General features: G+C 40.4%; 1 protein-coding gene across 2 annotated transcripts; it reads left to right on the top strand.

Annotated features, from left to right (window-relative positions):
* Window positions 1–5,421: 5,421 nt before the first annotated feature.
* On the top strand, window positions 5,422–16,841 carry TEKTL1 (tektin like 1). Of its 2 annotated transcripts, XM_072431066.1 has the most exons (8): window positions 5,422–5,467; window positions 10,509–10,951; window positions 12,510–12,614; window positions 12,973–13,117; window positions 14,860–15,014; window positions 15,451–15,546; window positions 15,932–16,045; window positions 16,559–16,841. In XM_072431066.1, the coding sequence occupies exons 2-8, from the start codon at window positions 10,526–10,528 to the stop codon at window positions 16,739–16,741; spliced, it is 1,224 nt and encodes a 407-aa protein (XP_072287167.1). In that variant the 5' UTR covers window positions 5,422–5,467; window positions 10,509–10,525; the 3' UTR covers window positions 16,742–16,841. The 2 variants fall into 2 exon arrangements, with proteins under 2 accessions (XP_072287167.1, XP_072287166.1); XM_072431065.1 differs by lacking the exon at window positions 5,422–5,467 and having other exon boundaries at window positions 10,430–10,951.
* The last annotated feature ends 666 nt before the right edge of the window (window positions 16,842–17,507 follow it).

The raw sequence follows: 17,507 nt of genomic DNA, 5'->3' as shown, positions 1-17,507 counted from the left end.
CCCTGCGCCCCTCACCCCCACTCCGCTCAATATTAAAACGTTCAGAGACTGGTGGTGGAAGAGGAGATAAAGAATTGTAAGACTAGGGGGGTGATGGAATTCCCATCTTCTCTATTTTGTGCACCCATAACATAGGATCAGTTTGGGTGGCCAGCCTGATAAAATCATTAAGGGAGTCTGGAATGCCCATTTGAGCAAGTTAATGGCGTTCTCAATCAGGGTTCCTCTGCAGCAGGGGTGTCCAAACTTTTTGCAAACATGGCCAGATTTGGTGAGGTGAAAATGTGTGGGGGCTGGCCATTCAGTATGTACTCAAGGTAAGTGTGGGCCTGGTCTGCACGGGTCTCACACAGCACACGCCCACCAGGGTGACGTGAGGGATTTCCTGTGCACAAGTCCGATGTCAGTGCGGGCTCTGTACAGAGCACGTTCTTGGAATCAGAGTAGGCGTGGTCCATGTGGGTCCCGCACAGCACACGCACACTATAATGATGTAGGGGTTTCTCTGTGCACACATAGCGACTCCCGTCCTGCCGATTGCCCACCGAGTAGCGCCCTGATAGTTGCAAGGTGGTTGGTCAACTCTAATGAACTATAAAATAGCTTTTTTGTACACGTGTATTTTATATTGTGGTTTATTGACAAAGGCTGCGGACCGGTGGAAATCTGAACACGGGCCGCAATTGGCCCCCGGACGGGACTTTGGACATGCCTGCTCTAGAGGTTGCTAGGAGTTCCTTAAGCAAAAGCACTTTGTGCTTTTCAGGTCAGTTACCACTGATACTAAAGATCTTTTTGGACATCTGACTCCTCTCTGACCAGCAATGTAGGTGGCATTCTTCCCATTGACTACCACGCTAATATACTGTGAGCTGTGGATACTCCCATTATTGTCAGGGGCCCCCACATGACTTCATCAAAGGTTCACCCACGTTAAAAAAAATATTAGGAAAAGTTGCTTTAGAAATTCAGACAACCCAATACAAAATTGGTGTTTGAGAGCAGCGCCATTCTATTAGGTATTGGGAAAGTTGGCAAATCAGGCAACTTGGTTTTAATGATGTCAGACGCCCTAATATTTGGAAACAAAGGTCCATCATGCTTTGTTGAAAATGTCTCACAACTGTGCACTTTGTATTTCTCTGCCCCTGGAGCGTACAGCAGGAGCTGTATTTCCCACTGCATTGGAGAGGAGTAAATGTAAGACCCCAGTTCTGGGAGCAGCCTCCATTCTCTGCTTTGACATTTAAGCAACCTCCCCTGCCCCCACATACAAATACACATTAGTTTACCATATGCATGAAAACTGCTCTACAATTATTAGGTACATTCACGCATGTTGGATGCAGGATTAAGAGCAATTGATCAAGGTAAATTTAAAGTGACGACTTGTAAAGATTTTGAACGCATCTTTTCTGGGGGGAGGGTTATCATTTTTCGAGCATGCACTTTTAGGCTTGACATATCTATCCTCTCAACACAACCTCATAATATATATTATTCTATAAAATTATGGATATATTCAATTTATACTGTATATATACTCTTCTGGCCAACAATCCCAGGCGGTGTCCCACTGCAGTAGAGTGGCCCATTCCCTCCAGCTGCACCTCTTACAGCAGCAGAGTTCTGGAATTAGAGCTCTGGGATTTGCAGCATCCTTGTTTCCCTTTAGCTGTGTTTTCTCTCTCGGTATCCCCTGCACTTAGAAGGCTGAGGGGTATTTGAAGCTGTGCTGCAGCTGATTAGCGGAATAGTTCCTGATCAATCCCATACTGCCATTGGCTGCTGGGTCCCTCTGCTCTCAGATTCCGGTGCCTATTGTAGCATTTAGCTGGGCTAATCAGTGCTGGAGAATATATAAATATAATGTATCAAAAACCTGTGAGTTTTACTACGTCTGTGCGAAATTAAAAAAAAAATATCAGCTCTGGCAGTGAACTTCACCATACACCCAGGGAAATCCACTCTATTGAATTGGCATTACCAGGGATTGCAAGAGGCACATAGAAGCTATCTCACCTGTATTGCCTGAACTGACGTGACCCCATTGCACAACAACGGCCTACAAATATGTTTATTCTTGTAATGCCCAGGGCCAGTTTCAGGATAGGGCAAACTGAGTAATCACCCAGGGCCCCAACCATCTCCAGGGCCCTGTTTAAATGAATGTAGGGCGTGCAGAGATTTCCTACATCCTATTTGCCAAGGGCCCTATTTTGTTTAAAGCCATCCCTGGTGATGTCTCAGGTAGGTGCACTGTCTGCCCAATCCCTATATTTCAATGTTTCCAAACCAGGGTTCCTCCAGAGGTTGCTGGGAGTTCCTTGAGCAATGAGCAGTTTGTACCTCTCAAGCCACTATAAGTGACACCAATGATCTTTTTGGCTACCTATAAAGGTGACATTCTTCCCACCAGGGAGCAGTGTAAGAAACAATCTTACCATTGACCATCACACTAATGTACTGTGAACTGTGAATATAGTAATTATATCGGGGGTTCCCCCCTGTTGAAAAGATCAATAAACACTGCCCAATTTACTGCAGGAGCATGGAGGTTGTAGCTGGAACCCCTACAACTTTCTGATGAGCAAACTGCACCCATAGCTTATAGTGTATTGTGTGCCAACATCGGTCACCTATTGTCTATGTTTACCTACACAATCTGGTATAGGTAAACACCCTATACAAATATTGGAAGCCTAAGTAATATAAATATATATTCATGGTAATGTTTTAACATTTTTGCAGAACATAAAATGCCTTCTTTAAATTAAATGCAACACTGATATCATTTGCAATGTAACAGTTAATATTTTTCAGCGTTCCTCACATAGATACAAATGATTTCCTCCAGGAATGGGTCCGTCGCACCTCTGCAGCCTCGGGATAATTAATTAACATAGTGAATGGCATTTACAACTGATTTCACAACATTAATCTTTTTTCATTTAACAAGTCTCACAGAGGGGTAGTTAATGAGCTGTTTACTGAAACACGAGCTCTCACACTTATTTATTTCTTTATTTTATGTGATGAAACATTGCTAATTATCACAACAGAGATTCAGATCTCTAAGGTTCCCCTCCCCATCCTCCCTTCTCAATTAGATACTTGTGTTTCTATTCTGATCACAGGCAACAGTCAATGGAACTTTATCATGAATTGCGGTATAAATAGAAGTTATTGGTGGAGTGTAAGCTCCTGGGAGCAGCACAGATTTGGATCATGGATGCTAAATGGAACTGTATAGCTCTACTTTACTATGCTTATGTTTTCTATTATAATTTACATTTTGCAACAGAATTACTAAATATGACAACAGAAAACCTAAAACCTAGCTTTTTTCCCCCCAAAAAAGGAAAATTAAAGCAAAATTAAAAATGTAGTGCCCTAGTGCTCTCTTCTCTCCCATTGATCACTGAACAACCCTCCCAGAGAATATTAAATGCTATATTTTATTTTGAATATATATCTTCCTAAAGTCGACAAGCTGATCATGCTGCAGATTTCCTTCCCACAATTTGATGTTGGGCAGTTAAAACAGAACCAAACTTACAAGCAACGTCCCTTCTGCATTATACATACCTGGCAACATACAAAACAAAATATACATGCCAGATTTATGTCTTTTTTTAAAAAAGGTATGCCGATTACCCCTGGGGGTACGGGGCTGAATAAAATCTCTTGAGCATGTGCTTGACTTATGTCCGAGCATGTATGTGCCTGACTTATATCTGAGCATGTGCCTACCCTGCCCAGAAGAGCTTACAATCTAGACATCCTCTGACATCCTCTGCCTGGCCATAAGTCCAAGGGTTTCCTTCCACTTTACCTATTTCAGCCTTTCATACCTGTATACTCCCTCCAAGGGCATTTTTTTTTTCATTATGTTGGCTCTATTTATAAAGCAGCAAATCTGACATTCCCTGGTGGGAATTAATTACTACCATTGAAACACATAGATCCTCACCAAGGAATGTTTGCACGAATGTCAGATTCCTTGTTTTATAAATAGAACCACTGTTCTTTTTATACCAGCATAATATTTTTTAACAAGTTTGTTTTTATTTTTTGCAATATATTTTATGTAAAAAAATAAAATTGTAATATTTATTTTATGCAATGTGTCCTTTTAAAAAAATAAATAAATAAAAAAAGATGCTTCTATTCTAGTACAAAGCATTGCAGAGTTGTTTGCAAATATAAAAATATTATTTTTTAAAATAAATAATACATAATATTTATATTTAGTTATGTCTGTTTACCTGCAACAAAAAAAAATATATATAATCAAATATTAATTGTAAAAAAACAAAAATAAAAATAAATAAGCAGAATAATAAGCAGAATGGAAGGACGAAGTTGATTAGGGGCTGCTTTGGGTTAACAAGGGGTTCACAAAGAATGCATTTTATTTCTTGAAGTTTTGTTTTACTTGTAAGGTCTCTTTACCTCCAGCTGCTTCTTTTAATTATTTGCAAAGTTTCTCAGAATGTTACAGCCAATTGCACCGATCGTTCAAGTAAAGTAATTTGGCTTACGTGAAGTCTTAGGCACTATGAATATTATTAATATATTGTTTGTATATAATATTTTGTATTGAACTACAAAGCGGTTAATGATGTGTCACTGGTGTGATTAGGTCAGAGCTGCCCTTTGCACCATTACACATTGGGCCTGACTTATTAAAGCTCCAAGACTGAAAAATATAGACTATCATGAGAGAACCTGGGTGATCCAGAAAGGTTCCAAGAAAGAAAACATTTGCATGTTTGCTGGATCACCTTAGGCCATTCCAGGTTTGCTGAATCACCCAGGTTCACTGAAGGCAGGTAGTTTAATAAGCAGTGTTACTACCTACGCGTGAGCTGATATTCGCTGCACAATTAAATATTATGTACAACCAGACAGCACAGACGCAACCTCTGCATCAGCAACACAACCTGCCAAGCGGAGAACAAAGGGGCAACATGACAATGATAAATCATCAAAGAGCAACGCAACAGCTGATTGGCTCCTTGTGCTACTTCTCCTTCTCTGCTGTACTGAAAACTGAATTAGTTTGAATTCTAGAACTGTGTTTTAAAGGATTGAAAAAAAATATATTTTTATAGAATACGGATTTTTTATTTCTTGGTATTGGAGTCATAAATACTCATAGGTGTATTTATACCTCCATGTAAGAATTTAAGCAGAATAATATCCAATTAGATTGCATTGATCCTGCTAATTCTCTTCTTCTTCTTTCAGCTTGCAAGGCTCACATATTGTTACAGGGTGACATGGATCTGGGTGAGCCAGGCAATGACATCACAATGGAGGGAGACACAGTGTACATAGTTACAGTCTCCGCAGAGACAAAAATCAGGGCGGAGGGGGACACAGACAGAGGAGGTGATAGGAAGAATCCCAGACAGGGGAGAGCGCAGGGAGCAGAGCACACAGGAGACAACACCTGATACAGGTAAGAGAACACTACCATTATATAGGGATCCGGTGTGATCTGAAATTACAGAAAAGATTAATCTTTTTTTTATATTTCCACCATGAGCTTGTTCATTGGACGATAACTTTTCTATTACTTAACAAAATAATACTTTTTTTTGCAGAGGGGGATCTAAGCTTCATTTTGCAAAAATTGTTTTATTTTATTTTAAATCCATACACATAAATAAAAATATAAATTTATTCTATGATACATCCTGTTTAAAGTAGACCAAAACTAAACTTTTTACCTTACATATAAAGATAGAAAAGCCTTATATATAGGGTAAATATTACCTTCTGTTTTTGGGGAGGTGGGTTTAAAAAAATTTTTTTTTAAAAAGTTCCCCCCCCCCCGGTCTTGATCAATGCAGAATGGGAGACTCCTGGCTGCTCCTTCTACACATGTGTGATATTGGGCATGAGCAGAAGGAGCCTTTTATTATTACACAGTATTTATATAGCACCATCATATTACACAGCACTGTACAGAGTCCATAGTTGTGTCACTAACTGTCCCTCAAAGGAGCTCACAATCCAATGTCCCTACTATAGTCATATATCATTAATGTAGTGTAAGGTCAATTTAGGGGAAAGCCAATTAAACTAACTGCATGTTTTTCAAGTGAAACCCATGCAGACATGGGACAAACCTGCAAACTCCATGCAGATAGTGTCCTGGCTGGGATTTGAACCTAGGACCTAGTGCTGCAAAGGCCAGTGTGCTAACCCCTGAGCCACCATGATGTCCTTTTCCTTAAAGTGCAGTGCAGTGCAGTGCCCATCTACATACCGATCTTGTGCCCGCACAGTGTGATATCGGGTTATGTACGAAGAAGGAGAATGAAGGCCGAAGATGATTGCGGCACCCCACGTTTCCTCCATGATGAGACGAAAGGGGATACCGGGATGACGCGGGACCCAATCCAGTAAAACTCCTGATGTTTTAGTTTAATTCCACTTTAAATCAATGCTAAAATTCAGTTTCAATTCATGTAAATGGTAATTTAAAAAAAAGAAAAGGCTCTTTCTGCACATTTTTCTGGTAAAGGACGCAAAAAAGTGCCAAATAAAGGAATAAAATACTAATGTATAATAAAATAATATGTGTAATATGTTGGCGCTATATAAATCCTGTTTATTAATAATAATAATATTAATAATAATAATAATAATAATGAAAGGCGTGAAGAAGAGGAAGAAGTTAGATGTGTATTTCAGATGAATATTGCTTGATACAAATGGTCCTGCACATCCTGGGTGAGAATCTGAGGTGTACAGAGGTCGCCCAACGTCGCTCATGAATCTGTCCTGACGGAGAATGACCGGTGTACAAATCAATGAAGGAGGGCACAGCAGGGTGCTCGTTCTCCCATCTCCATAGAACAGAATGGGGCTGTGTGTACAGCGCTCATCCATATCTGTCACTCTTTTGTTGCTGGAAACAATCATGAAAGATCATTTCCAGCAACTAAAATTCCACATGTGTGCGCAGCCTTGCATAGGGCTAAATAGCATTAACAAAAAAATGGGTTAAAAAGTTTAAATTCATTTTTTAAAAATTTGATTCGTAATGTTTCTTTAAGAAATCTAATTATAAAGCAGTGAATCTGACATTCATCAAAACATTCTCTGGTGAGGAGTCTTCTAGGTCCATGGGATCTATTTATAAAGCAGTAAATTTGGCAAACGCTGAAATCCCTGGTGGAGAATTGGGAATGTTTCACTGAATTTTAGATTCACTGCTTTATAAATAGTCCCTTCATTAATTTCACCGGTTCTAATTGATTCATATGATATATGTGACATAAAGGTATAGTGATGGACAGTGGCTGATTCTTTAACAAAAAATGTTTGATGATTATCAGATTCACTGCTTTATAAATGGATTCCTCATTAATGTCACTTGCTCTACTGTATTGATAAGATCTACATATGCAATAATAGTTACTATGATGGTAACAAATTTCTCAATGACACTTAAAGACTGTTTGCAAATTAGTATTGCAGCACCAATGCCATTTATGAATTTCCCTGATGCCCCCATTAATGCCCCTGCTTCCTCTGTCAATGCCTAAATCACCAGAACCAGAACAAATATAATATTTAGGTACCAAAAATGGGGGAAGCCCAGACTTTCATTATTTAAGACCCAGCAGAACCCAAAGAGACATTAGGTATAGTTGGACCAGCTATCAGGGCCACCATTGGGGCGGAGGGGGAGCAAGGGGAACTTACTTGACTTTTGCAATGCTGCAACCTTTAGACACAGGGCAGGGGGACCCAGGAGGTTCACTTAATATGGGACTCAGACATTTGTGATAACAGCCCTGCTAGCCATATTGACAATTTTACAAGTCTGTATAGAGAGCCTTGTCCCAAGATATTCACATGGAGCCAGGAGATGGCTACAGATTCATTTTACAGCAGGGAGATCAGATTACACAGACTGCAGAATGGGTCACAGAGGACAAAAACTCTTTATTGTTCTCTCCTAGCAATGACAGGACTGTCCAGCTTAGCTGGTTATATAGACTGCCAACCATTGCAGATTGTGATCACTTTTCTAATTTGAATTCAACTTGTAGACTGAGTGTAAAAGCCACCCCTTCATTAACTGAATATATTATAAACTTTCAGGCAGTACAGTGGCTCAGTGGTTAGCATGCTGGCCTTTGCAGTGCTGGGCCCCAGGTTCAAATATTGGCTAGGATGCTGCATGGAGTTTGTGTGGGTTTTCCCCTGGGAACTCCAGTTTCCTCCCCCATTTCAATAACATACAATTAGGTTATTTGGCTTCCCCCCAACATTGATCTTACACTGCATTAATGACATATGACTATGGTAGGCACATTAGATTGTGAGCTTTTTTGAAGCAAGGTTAGTGACATGAGTATGGACCTTATACAGCGCTGTGTAATATGTTGGCGCTATACGAATATGGTATAATATTTTGCCCTTTATCATAAATCATGCCAATAGCTACCAGGAATGTGGCTTCGATTGGCCTGATTTATCAAAGACTGGAGAAGATAGACTATCATGGGAGAAGCTGGGTAATCCAGCAAACCTGGAATGGATCTGGTCCAGGATTTAAAACATTTTAAGCAAACACTAATAGCAAACGGTTGAAGAAATCCATTCCAGGTTTGCTGGACTACCCAGCTTCTCCCATGATAGTCTATCACCTCCAGTTTTACAGAATTTTAATGAATCAGGTCTTGTATGCAATACTTGACATGACGGATTGCTATTTGGATGAACTTCAAGACTTTTCACAAGTGAATGCATCGCTAGTGAAGCTTGATGACTGTATAATATATAATCCAACAAGACCAATTCTAGTTTAATATGTAACTAAACTGAAGAATAAAAATATTTTACACCAAAAATAATGTAATAATTGTAATATAGGATCCTATAGGAGCATTTATTACACCTGAACTTAGTATTAAAGTGCCCACCCAAAGCCACATTGCATACGGGTTGGTATTAATACTTAGGATTTAAATTACTGAATACTTAGGATTTAATTGTAATATATGTTTAAAAAACATTAATGCCAGGCTGGATTGTGGAATCAGCCCAGACTACTAATCAATCTGTCGGTTGTATTTGATCCACCGCCTGGTTACTTTTCTATTGGACATTACGCCTTGTGTTTTATAGTCATTGCCATTTGGCTTCTGTTTGTAGCTATGGCCACAATGTATCAAACTGCAATGTTGTTAAAGGATTATTATGTACAGACTGATACAATGTAAAAGGGATTTAAATGTCTGATCACATGACCTGAGAAATGCTGACATGGGTTAGGCACATTCTCATTTTCTGTTTGCCATACTTTAAAATCAATCTCAGGTGTCAGCAACCTTTTCATTATGAAAGAGGAGCGAAAGTTCCACTTTATTAATTTGTGATCAGGCCGGGATTTATTGTGGAAAGAGACAGACGGTTTCCCTTCTTACTTGCCTGATCACTCAACGGAAATGTCAAAATTGCACATGTGCAGCTCAGTGTTGGTTGCCAGAATGCCCGGCAAACCCGGCTGGGACTAAACAAACTCCCATGTTCCTGTGTGGAAGTATTGTCATTGCCGGACAATCATCGGCGAAGATCACCGCTAGAAAGAGAAGAGGGGAAAAATGGCAGCACCCTGCAAAGGAACAGGAATGGGTGATTGGGGTTTCATTCTTTTACATTTCACTTTCTATAAATCTCATTTTCATAACACCAGATTTATGCCATACCATATTTTTACCAAATTGGCAATCAGAAACTCCATTGATTGGTGTAACTGATCACCATATTTAGAAGCAGAGCCCATTGTGAGGATTTCTATGAAAGGAGCAAACAGGGTGTTGGAAACAAACATCACTGATCTCCATTGTGGCCGTTTACCATTAAAAGAGTGATAAATGCCCTCTTTGGAAATTGGAGATTAAGCTTATTGCACTTCATAAATGGCTCAGAATTGGTAAATGATAAGATTGCCAGCAATAGTTTGGATAACTAAGATAAAACATAAATATAAAACACATACAGTATTTCCATGTAGTCCAGCGTCATCTTGAATTTTGCCAAAGTCTTCATACTCTTCTGCTCCTTCTCTTTGTTTTCACATCCCCATGTCACTGGCATGATCCTTAACTCAGCCTATAGATTTGCATCTTTTTGTGTATCAGGAAGTGTTTCTATTGGCTGATGTTGTTAGAGATGGGAATGTTCCTAGCAATGTTGTGTAAATCCTTAAAGTAGTAAGTGTAAAGTAGTGTATGAGCTTCTGGCCTCCATTGTTCCCAGAACTGGCCATTTCTATGAAACCAATGCAGACAAGGGAGGCATTGGAGGCAAAGGCCCATTCACAAAATGTTATGTTTTTTGTTGACACCATGGCAGTTACTGTGTGAAAGTAATAACTGAATGCCGAGCCTTGCTTGGTTACAACTTACATGTAGAGTACATGGGGAAAAACAGCCGTTATGATCTGTATGTAAAGATGTGTCCCTTTGCTCTTTTAGGACCCACCGTTGACCCCATGGCCGCCCTTCCTGTGGGCTCTGCCACCTGGCGCGATGCTTCTTACAGGACGATCCGATTGGCTCACAGTTTAAGGTCACGTCCCTTTTCTTCTCTTCCATCCGCTCCAAGCGGTCAAGGAAAGTTAAGGCCTCAAGATGAACATACTAAAGTTATGGGCACCACCAGGCCTCAACCAACACCTCCACCATTTCACCGTGACTTAATAGTCAACCAATGCAATGCATATATCCGTGGTTACATGAGAGAAACTAGAAGCTCCATGTTCATCCTCAGACAGGCCTTGTGGGAGACAGATCGCCAGATCCAGAGACTGCAGAAAGAGAGGGACATATTAGAACGATCCCATGCCAACACTCGAAGGGATATGATGACCAACAATGAGACCATTCAATTACGTCAGACAAGACCAATGACTGAGCGGGTGAGGAAATATCTTCACTAATCTCTAATACCACCTGCTGTTTGGGAGGGGTACTACAACTAGGTCAATGGATATACGCTATGCAAGTTTCTCTCAATGGAATCCTTTTTTAATATTACAAACACAATTACAATTGATTAAAATCAATCCCTGTGATTAACTAGATGTATTCAATGTGAAAACTCTTTTTCAATATTCAATGGGTATTATAATTGTTTTTACCATTATATCTAACTGAAATATTGTTGCTTTGATTTCTAAAAGGCTGAGTACCCTTTCTACATAAACACATGCAATGTCCAAACAATTTTCAACTGAATTTCCACCCATAAAACTAATCACAATTAAACATTTATATCAAATCTTTCTTTTCATAGACTGAGAATATAGCACAGCATATGGCCAGGATTAAAGGCAAATCATGTAGTTTTCCACAATGTGGCCACTCCTATTAGTCAAATGTATTTTGTTAGGTGTATCTAAATCCCAAGCCTATTTTTTTATTGGTAAAGTAGGAATGAGTTAAAGCCCCTGTTAGGTTCTATTGCCCCTGTGCCCTTTCTTGGAAGATTCTCCTTCACTTTTTATTCCAGTGTCCATTGTTACAGTGACAAAAAGTTACGGGAAAGTCCAAAATTTGAGTTGAATCATTAAAACAGAAAAAAGAAGCAACTGCAGCCAACAGTTCCAGTGACAAGCAAGGATTTATTTGTGAAGATTTATTTTACTACCTGTTTGTTCCAAGTATTCCCAATGGGACACCCCACACCCCTTCCCCCTCCATAACTATATACTGAGATTGTTGTCTTCTCAGTGCGATCACGGGTGTTTTTTGGATTGTCAAATAGTCTGTCACCAATATTCTTAAATTTCTCCAAATTTATGCAAATTGTTGTATAATACCTCTCCATAAACATATTACTGTTTATTCACATCCGTTCTTATCATGTAATATTTAATATAGAATACCATAAGATAATATTCTCAATTTAAACAGATTTAATCCCCCCTCCCCACCCAAAAAATATGGATTTTACCCCTTTCCTACTCTATTCAAAAGGAAAACTAAAAATGTTGTCATTTGACTCTTTACAACCTAACTTAAATTACCCTCATAGTGGGACTACTCCTAGTACACTGCAAGGGTGATGGGATGGGAGTAAGCATTTAATATATCCTGCACTCTTCTGTGTGACGGCTCCTCCCTGCAATCAGGACCCTGCAGCTTCTTCTTTAAGGTGCTCTGTGCAGCAGTTGCAGGAACATACGTTATCCCCGCCATTGACCCCACATTGTAAGTGAGGACACCAAGGGGCTATTCACTGCCTGGATGTTATAGGAGTGCACTGGCTGGGAACAGGGGTAAAGTAAGTAACAATTCTTTTGGCTGCCCCCCTAATCCATGAGGAGTATTTAATCCTTAGGTGCAGGGGGAGCCCCATTGCAATTTGTTTTCCCCAGCTGTAGAGGTCAAAGAACAGATGAATTTGTAATGATGATGTTGCTGTGATATTACAATCTATGACATTATCTAATTCTATTTACTTTCCTTTTGTAGTATCCAGACAAAGTCGACGCTCTTCTTCACGAGGAGAGGAACGGCCTTCTGGATCTGAAGCGGCACACAGAACGCCAACTGCAAGAAATCGCCAGACAGCTGCAAGTTAGTCAGTGACTAAGACACATACCATGGGCAAGACATAAAAGTCTTGGTCCTTAGCTGATAAGTGTTGGATGTGTGTGTTGTGTTTGTCCCTAAAAACCCTTATGGTCCTTTATGGTCTAGCAAACCATATCCAAACCCTTTCTCCACCACCCAAGTGGAGCAAGTGAATGTCTATATTACATCTCCAGAGGTCTGGTACTGACTATAGCAGATTGGGAAATGCTGCAAATTAATTGAAAAAAATGTGATGAGAACGCCTCCTGGTGGCCAGGCAGATATTTTACTGAATATACAATATATATATATATATATATATATATCTCATGCACCTTCTTTCTGGTCTTTGGTCTTGTAGGTGCTCCATTCTCACCGGCAGAAACTCTCAGAGTTCTGCAAAGAAAAGGGGCGAGTGCTGGACATCATAAGTGAGAACGCTCGGCCTCAGTCTGTTGGACGGAAAACACCTGGGGGCAGCACTCTTCTAGGCCCAGAAAATAAAGGTATTGTGATAGGACAGATAAATGCTATTATTGTATTTGGAGAAGGTGTTTGATTAAATTACTTTACTAAAGCAGAACTTCTGACCAGGGCTGAATATATACTTTTTGCTCCCCTAAGCAAGCTAGTTTGTGCTGCCCATCTCGATCAATAACCGCTTTGACATTAACACACACAAAATACTCTATGGATGTTGCTCCATAAGAACAAAAGAGAGGGAATGGAGAGAGAGCAGGAGAGGGGAGAGAGAGGAAGAATGAAGAGAGAGAGGGAGAGGGGAGAGAGAAAAAAAGTTGGAGGGAGGCAGAGGGAAGATGGATAGGCAGAGAGAGTGGAGGGAGAGATGTAGAGGGGAGAGTGGGGGAGAGACAAAAATGGAGAAAAAAGGGACATATAGGTAGAATTGAGAGAGAGGGGGAGAGGTAAAGAGTGACGGGAGAGATCGAGGGAGAGAAAAGAGAGAGAGGAAATTAGGGGAGAGAACGAGGGAAGGAAAAGGTCATCAGAAAGGGGGATGGAGGGAGAATGGGAAAGAGAGAGAGAGGGGACGGGCAAAAAAAGGGAACGAAGTGGGAGGGAGAAGGGAGAGAGAAGATAGAGAGATCTGGAGAAGGGAGAATGAACATGGAAGGAAGAGATGCAAGAGGAGAGGGAGAGTGGAGAGAGGTAGAAAGAAAGAGGGGAAGTGAGGAGGGAAAAAATGGAGAGGGGAGAGAGAGAACAGATAGGGCGACAGGGCAAAACAAGAGCAAGAGGGGAAAGAGAGAGGGGGGAAGAAGGAAGAAAGAGGGGATAGAGAGAATGAGGGAGAAAGTGAGGGGGAAGAAAGGAGGTAAAGAGAAAAAAGAATGGAAAAAGTGATACCCTAAATAAAAATGCCCCCCTGCACAGATCCCTGCGCTATAAATGACCTCAGTATACTCACATTCACTTTGTGCGTCCTGTTACTGTAGAGCTTGTCGGCCAGCAGCAGCAGGTTCCAGCTCCAAATAGAGATGTTGTAATGCCACCCTCCAGCAGCCATGTTGTCCTAGGCCATGACCTAGGTGGGAAATCCATCCCTGCTCCTGACAACCCACTAAATACACCACTGAACTACATGTGTGAGAGTTATTTTATCTGCCATAGTATATAGATCTCCAGGTTGATGACCTCCTTTTTCTCCTTAATACACAACCTAGTAGGGCCTGGTTATCAGTCCTATTTGATCTAACATAGAACATGCTGAATGGAGAAGGAAGCAGGAGAAGGGGAGGCAAGAGACACTAAAAGCCCTCATTTGTCATTACAGGAGGCATCCTCTTCCCATATAAGACTATAGGGAACTATAGGGACTATAAGCCAACATCCTTGCTGCAAGTTCAGCAGCCATCATGTAGCATTGTCAGTCCGCTGCAGGTAATGACCTGTCCTTTCTAAAACTAGCAGGACCAAGTGGTACAAAAATGAGGGAAACAAGGGGAGGATAAAAGTCTGCTCGCCTATTAAAGCACAATACCAAGAAAAACAAAAAAAATACAAATCAAAACCTTATAAATAAAAATTAGAAAAAACATTTTGCTTCAATATTGTTTATAATACTTTTTCTGCCCCGGGTGTCAAAGACTTGCCTGAGACTGAGTGGCCATTCCAACAGTATAACTGGAGCATCTGCATTAAATTTCTGATTTTTTTAAATTCTCGTTATTTACCAGACAATCCCTGTGATGTATCATGTGTTCTTCTTCTTCTCTTTTCTATCAAGATTGTCAAGCTGCCTTGAACGATTGCCATTTAACACGTGAAAAATTCCTAAATACACAGCCTCCCAACTGGCAGAAACCATTGGACTGTACAGAATTAAAGGAGAACGTGACACAAGTACTCCGCAAAAAAGCAGAGGAAAGCTCCCGCATCCGGGTAACTCCAAGTACAATTCAGTTAAATTTTGAACATTTGTAACAACATGTGACCTTCTGGTTTTCATGCATACTCCTATTTTCTACTGATACAGATAGTAGGGACTGGGATGTATACAAAGAATGAAATGGCCCATACTGCTGACTATTTAATCTACAATATCAAACCTTTATGCACCTGCTAAATGATTCTATTTGTTATTTTGTTATATAGAAAACCTAGTTGTATTATTAAGCACGTGTTGGCCTAGCCAATCATTTTGGGGAAATCAAAATGGGGACATTTTGCCTAAATACTTTGAGATACATATCGTTCCTCTTTCCAGTTTGCAAAGGATGGAAGGTATGCATTAGGGTTCAGTTTTACAAATGTCAACACATATGAAAAAAATCACTTTCTTAAAATAAATAATAAATTGGAAAGTTTCTTATATTAGGATGATGTGACTCTGGCATTGGGAGATTTGAAGAACACAATTCAGAGGCAGCACAGGCTGTATGAGGAGCTGGAGGCCAGTTATCAATTGCAGTTGGTATGTATGATGCAGAAATGTTGCCCAAAAGTCCATTGTACCTATAATCATTTTAAATTATTTTTGATTGAGTTGATGTTTTTATTGAATAGATTGTCTAATTGAATTAAATACCATTGTGAATGATGAGCTTAAAGTGAACCTAAACCCTGGGGATACTTACCTGTCCCCATTCCATCATGGGCACTGCCATCTTCTCCCCACTTTTTGTCCGCATCCTAAACTTTGGCCAACTCGATTAGCTGGGCCAGGTTGACATAACTCTTGAATGCATCATTCAGTCCCGGTACCTGCAAGCAAAGCCGGTATTCATAGATATTTCTGGAAACAAAATTCATGAATAATACAGGAGTAGCAGCTTTCTTATATTATATCTATTTTCCAGGGTCCGGAGTCCAGCTTGGATCTTTCTGTAAGAGAACGTTTGGACCGTCCACTGGTGAGAATCCTGCAGAGACACCCAGGAACCCAGCTCCCTGAGAGCACCCTAATTTCCCAGGTACAGACAAATGTAATCCAATCCAAATGTTATATATGCACTAATAAAAAATGTATTTTCAATTAGTACATTTTCTGAATGATTCTTGTAACATTAAAAGGTCAAGTAACTTCTTCCTTGTATTATATAATTTTGTTTCCTTTCCCTTTACTTTATGTTCTGTGCCACCATCTTCTTTCTTCTATTTTCTGGCTTCCTGATCCCACAGCAGATCTTGCTCTGTACCTGAAGGAGATTGGGCACCACGTCAGCAGGCAACGTTCCACAAAAAACAATGACTTAGACCAATCTTGCTCTAAGTGTGATTGAGCGCCGGGTTATTTGATTTTGTGGAATGACATCTACTGACACAGCACCCAAACTTGCATTTGCTCAAGAGTTGGGCACCACATTGTACGTTGGATCCTGCAGCCTCCTGGTATATGTAACATCTCGGGATTCACCTGTCAATTATTCCAATATATGCTAATGATGCCTCTATGGGTATAATATTCATATTATTTTCTCTCTCAGGGTTCTGCTTCTCTGGAGAAATCTCTTGGTAAAGCACATGATAGAATTGGCTCTTTGCACGTGGCACAAATGAAGCTGCAGGAAGACCAGAAGAACAAGTTATGGGGAGAACGTATTGACCGGGCGGCTGTCAGACTGCGGGTGAAGAGCGCTAAAGGCCGGAGAGAGAGACTGTGCCTATGATCTGAGGCCTGGAAGATGAGGAGTAACAGTGCTGATGTTCTGGTCTATAGACACGGCTAGGAAATAAAGCAGAAAAAAGTGTTTTCAGTTTCACACGTCATTGTGGCTAAGTGTTTTGACTTTCTGGCTTATGCATACCAAACTGAACATGAAATTGTTCAGGATCAGCTTTACTCTGTTCTCAATTAGTGTAGGGTTTGATACTAAGGACAATGTAGAACACCCCCTATTTAGCTGCTGGTGTGGGTTCAAATGGTTTAAAAATTAAACGAAGCTCAGTTACTTCCTAACGTCTAGGAGTTTTATTGATGATTCTGGAATATAGAAGACAGGAAGAATAGTGCAGATACCCAGAAAGAGTATAGTCTCATAACTGGGGGTGAATAACTCTCTCAAGGTGCCAAAACTAGCACTAGCTGGTCTCATGGGGTGGTCTGATCCTGATACTCTAAAATAAAACCTTGTCAGGAACAACAGGCACATTCAAGTATTAAACTGCCTCCTCCGGTGGCCCAATTTTTATGCTCCTAGTTAAATATCATACTCTTCTTTTAGGTTGGCCTAATTCGGGCATCCAAACTCCCGATTATTAAATGGTAGACCCCAACAATTTTAATGAGTTACATGCAGACGAATAATAGATTCTTTAGCGGACCTCAGGTAAGTCCAGGGCTTGTGGCCTGAGGCCCTGGCTCGGTCAAGCCCAACCACACAGGCCCACCCTGTTACTTACACAAAGCTGACTCCCCTCTACACGGTCATCCCC

The sequence above is a fragment of the Pyxicephalus adspersus genome, chromosome Z, assembly GCF_032062135.1.
Source record: "Pyxicephalus adspersus chromosome Z, UCB_Pads_2.0, whole genome shotgun sequence".
NCBI classification, from domain to species: Eukaryota; Metazoa; Chordata; class Amphibia; order Anura; family Pyxicephalidae; genus Pyxicephalus; species Pyxicephalus adspersus.
Note: the sequence above shows the minus strand (reverse complement) of the source record. Positions and strands in the feature narration are given on the sequence as shown.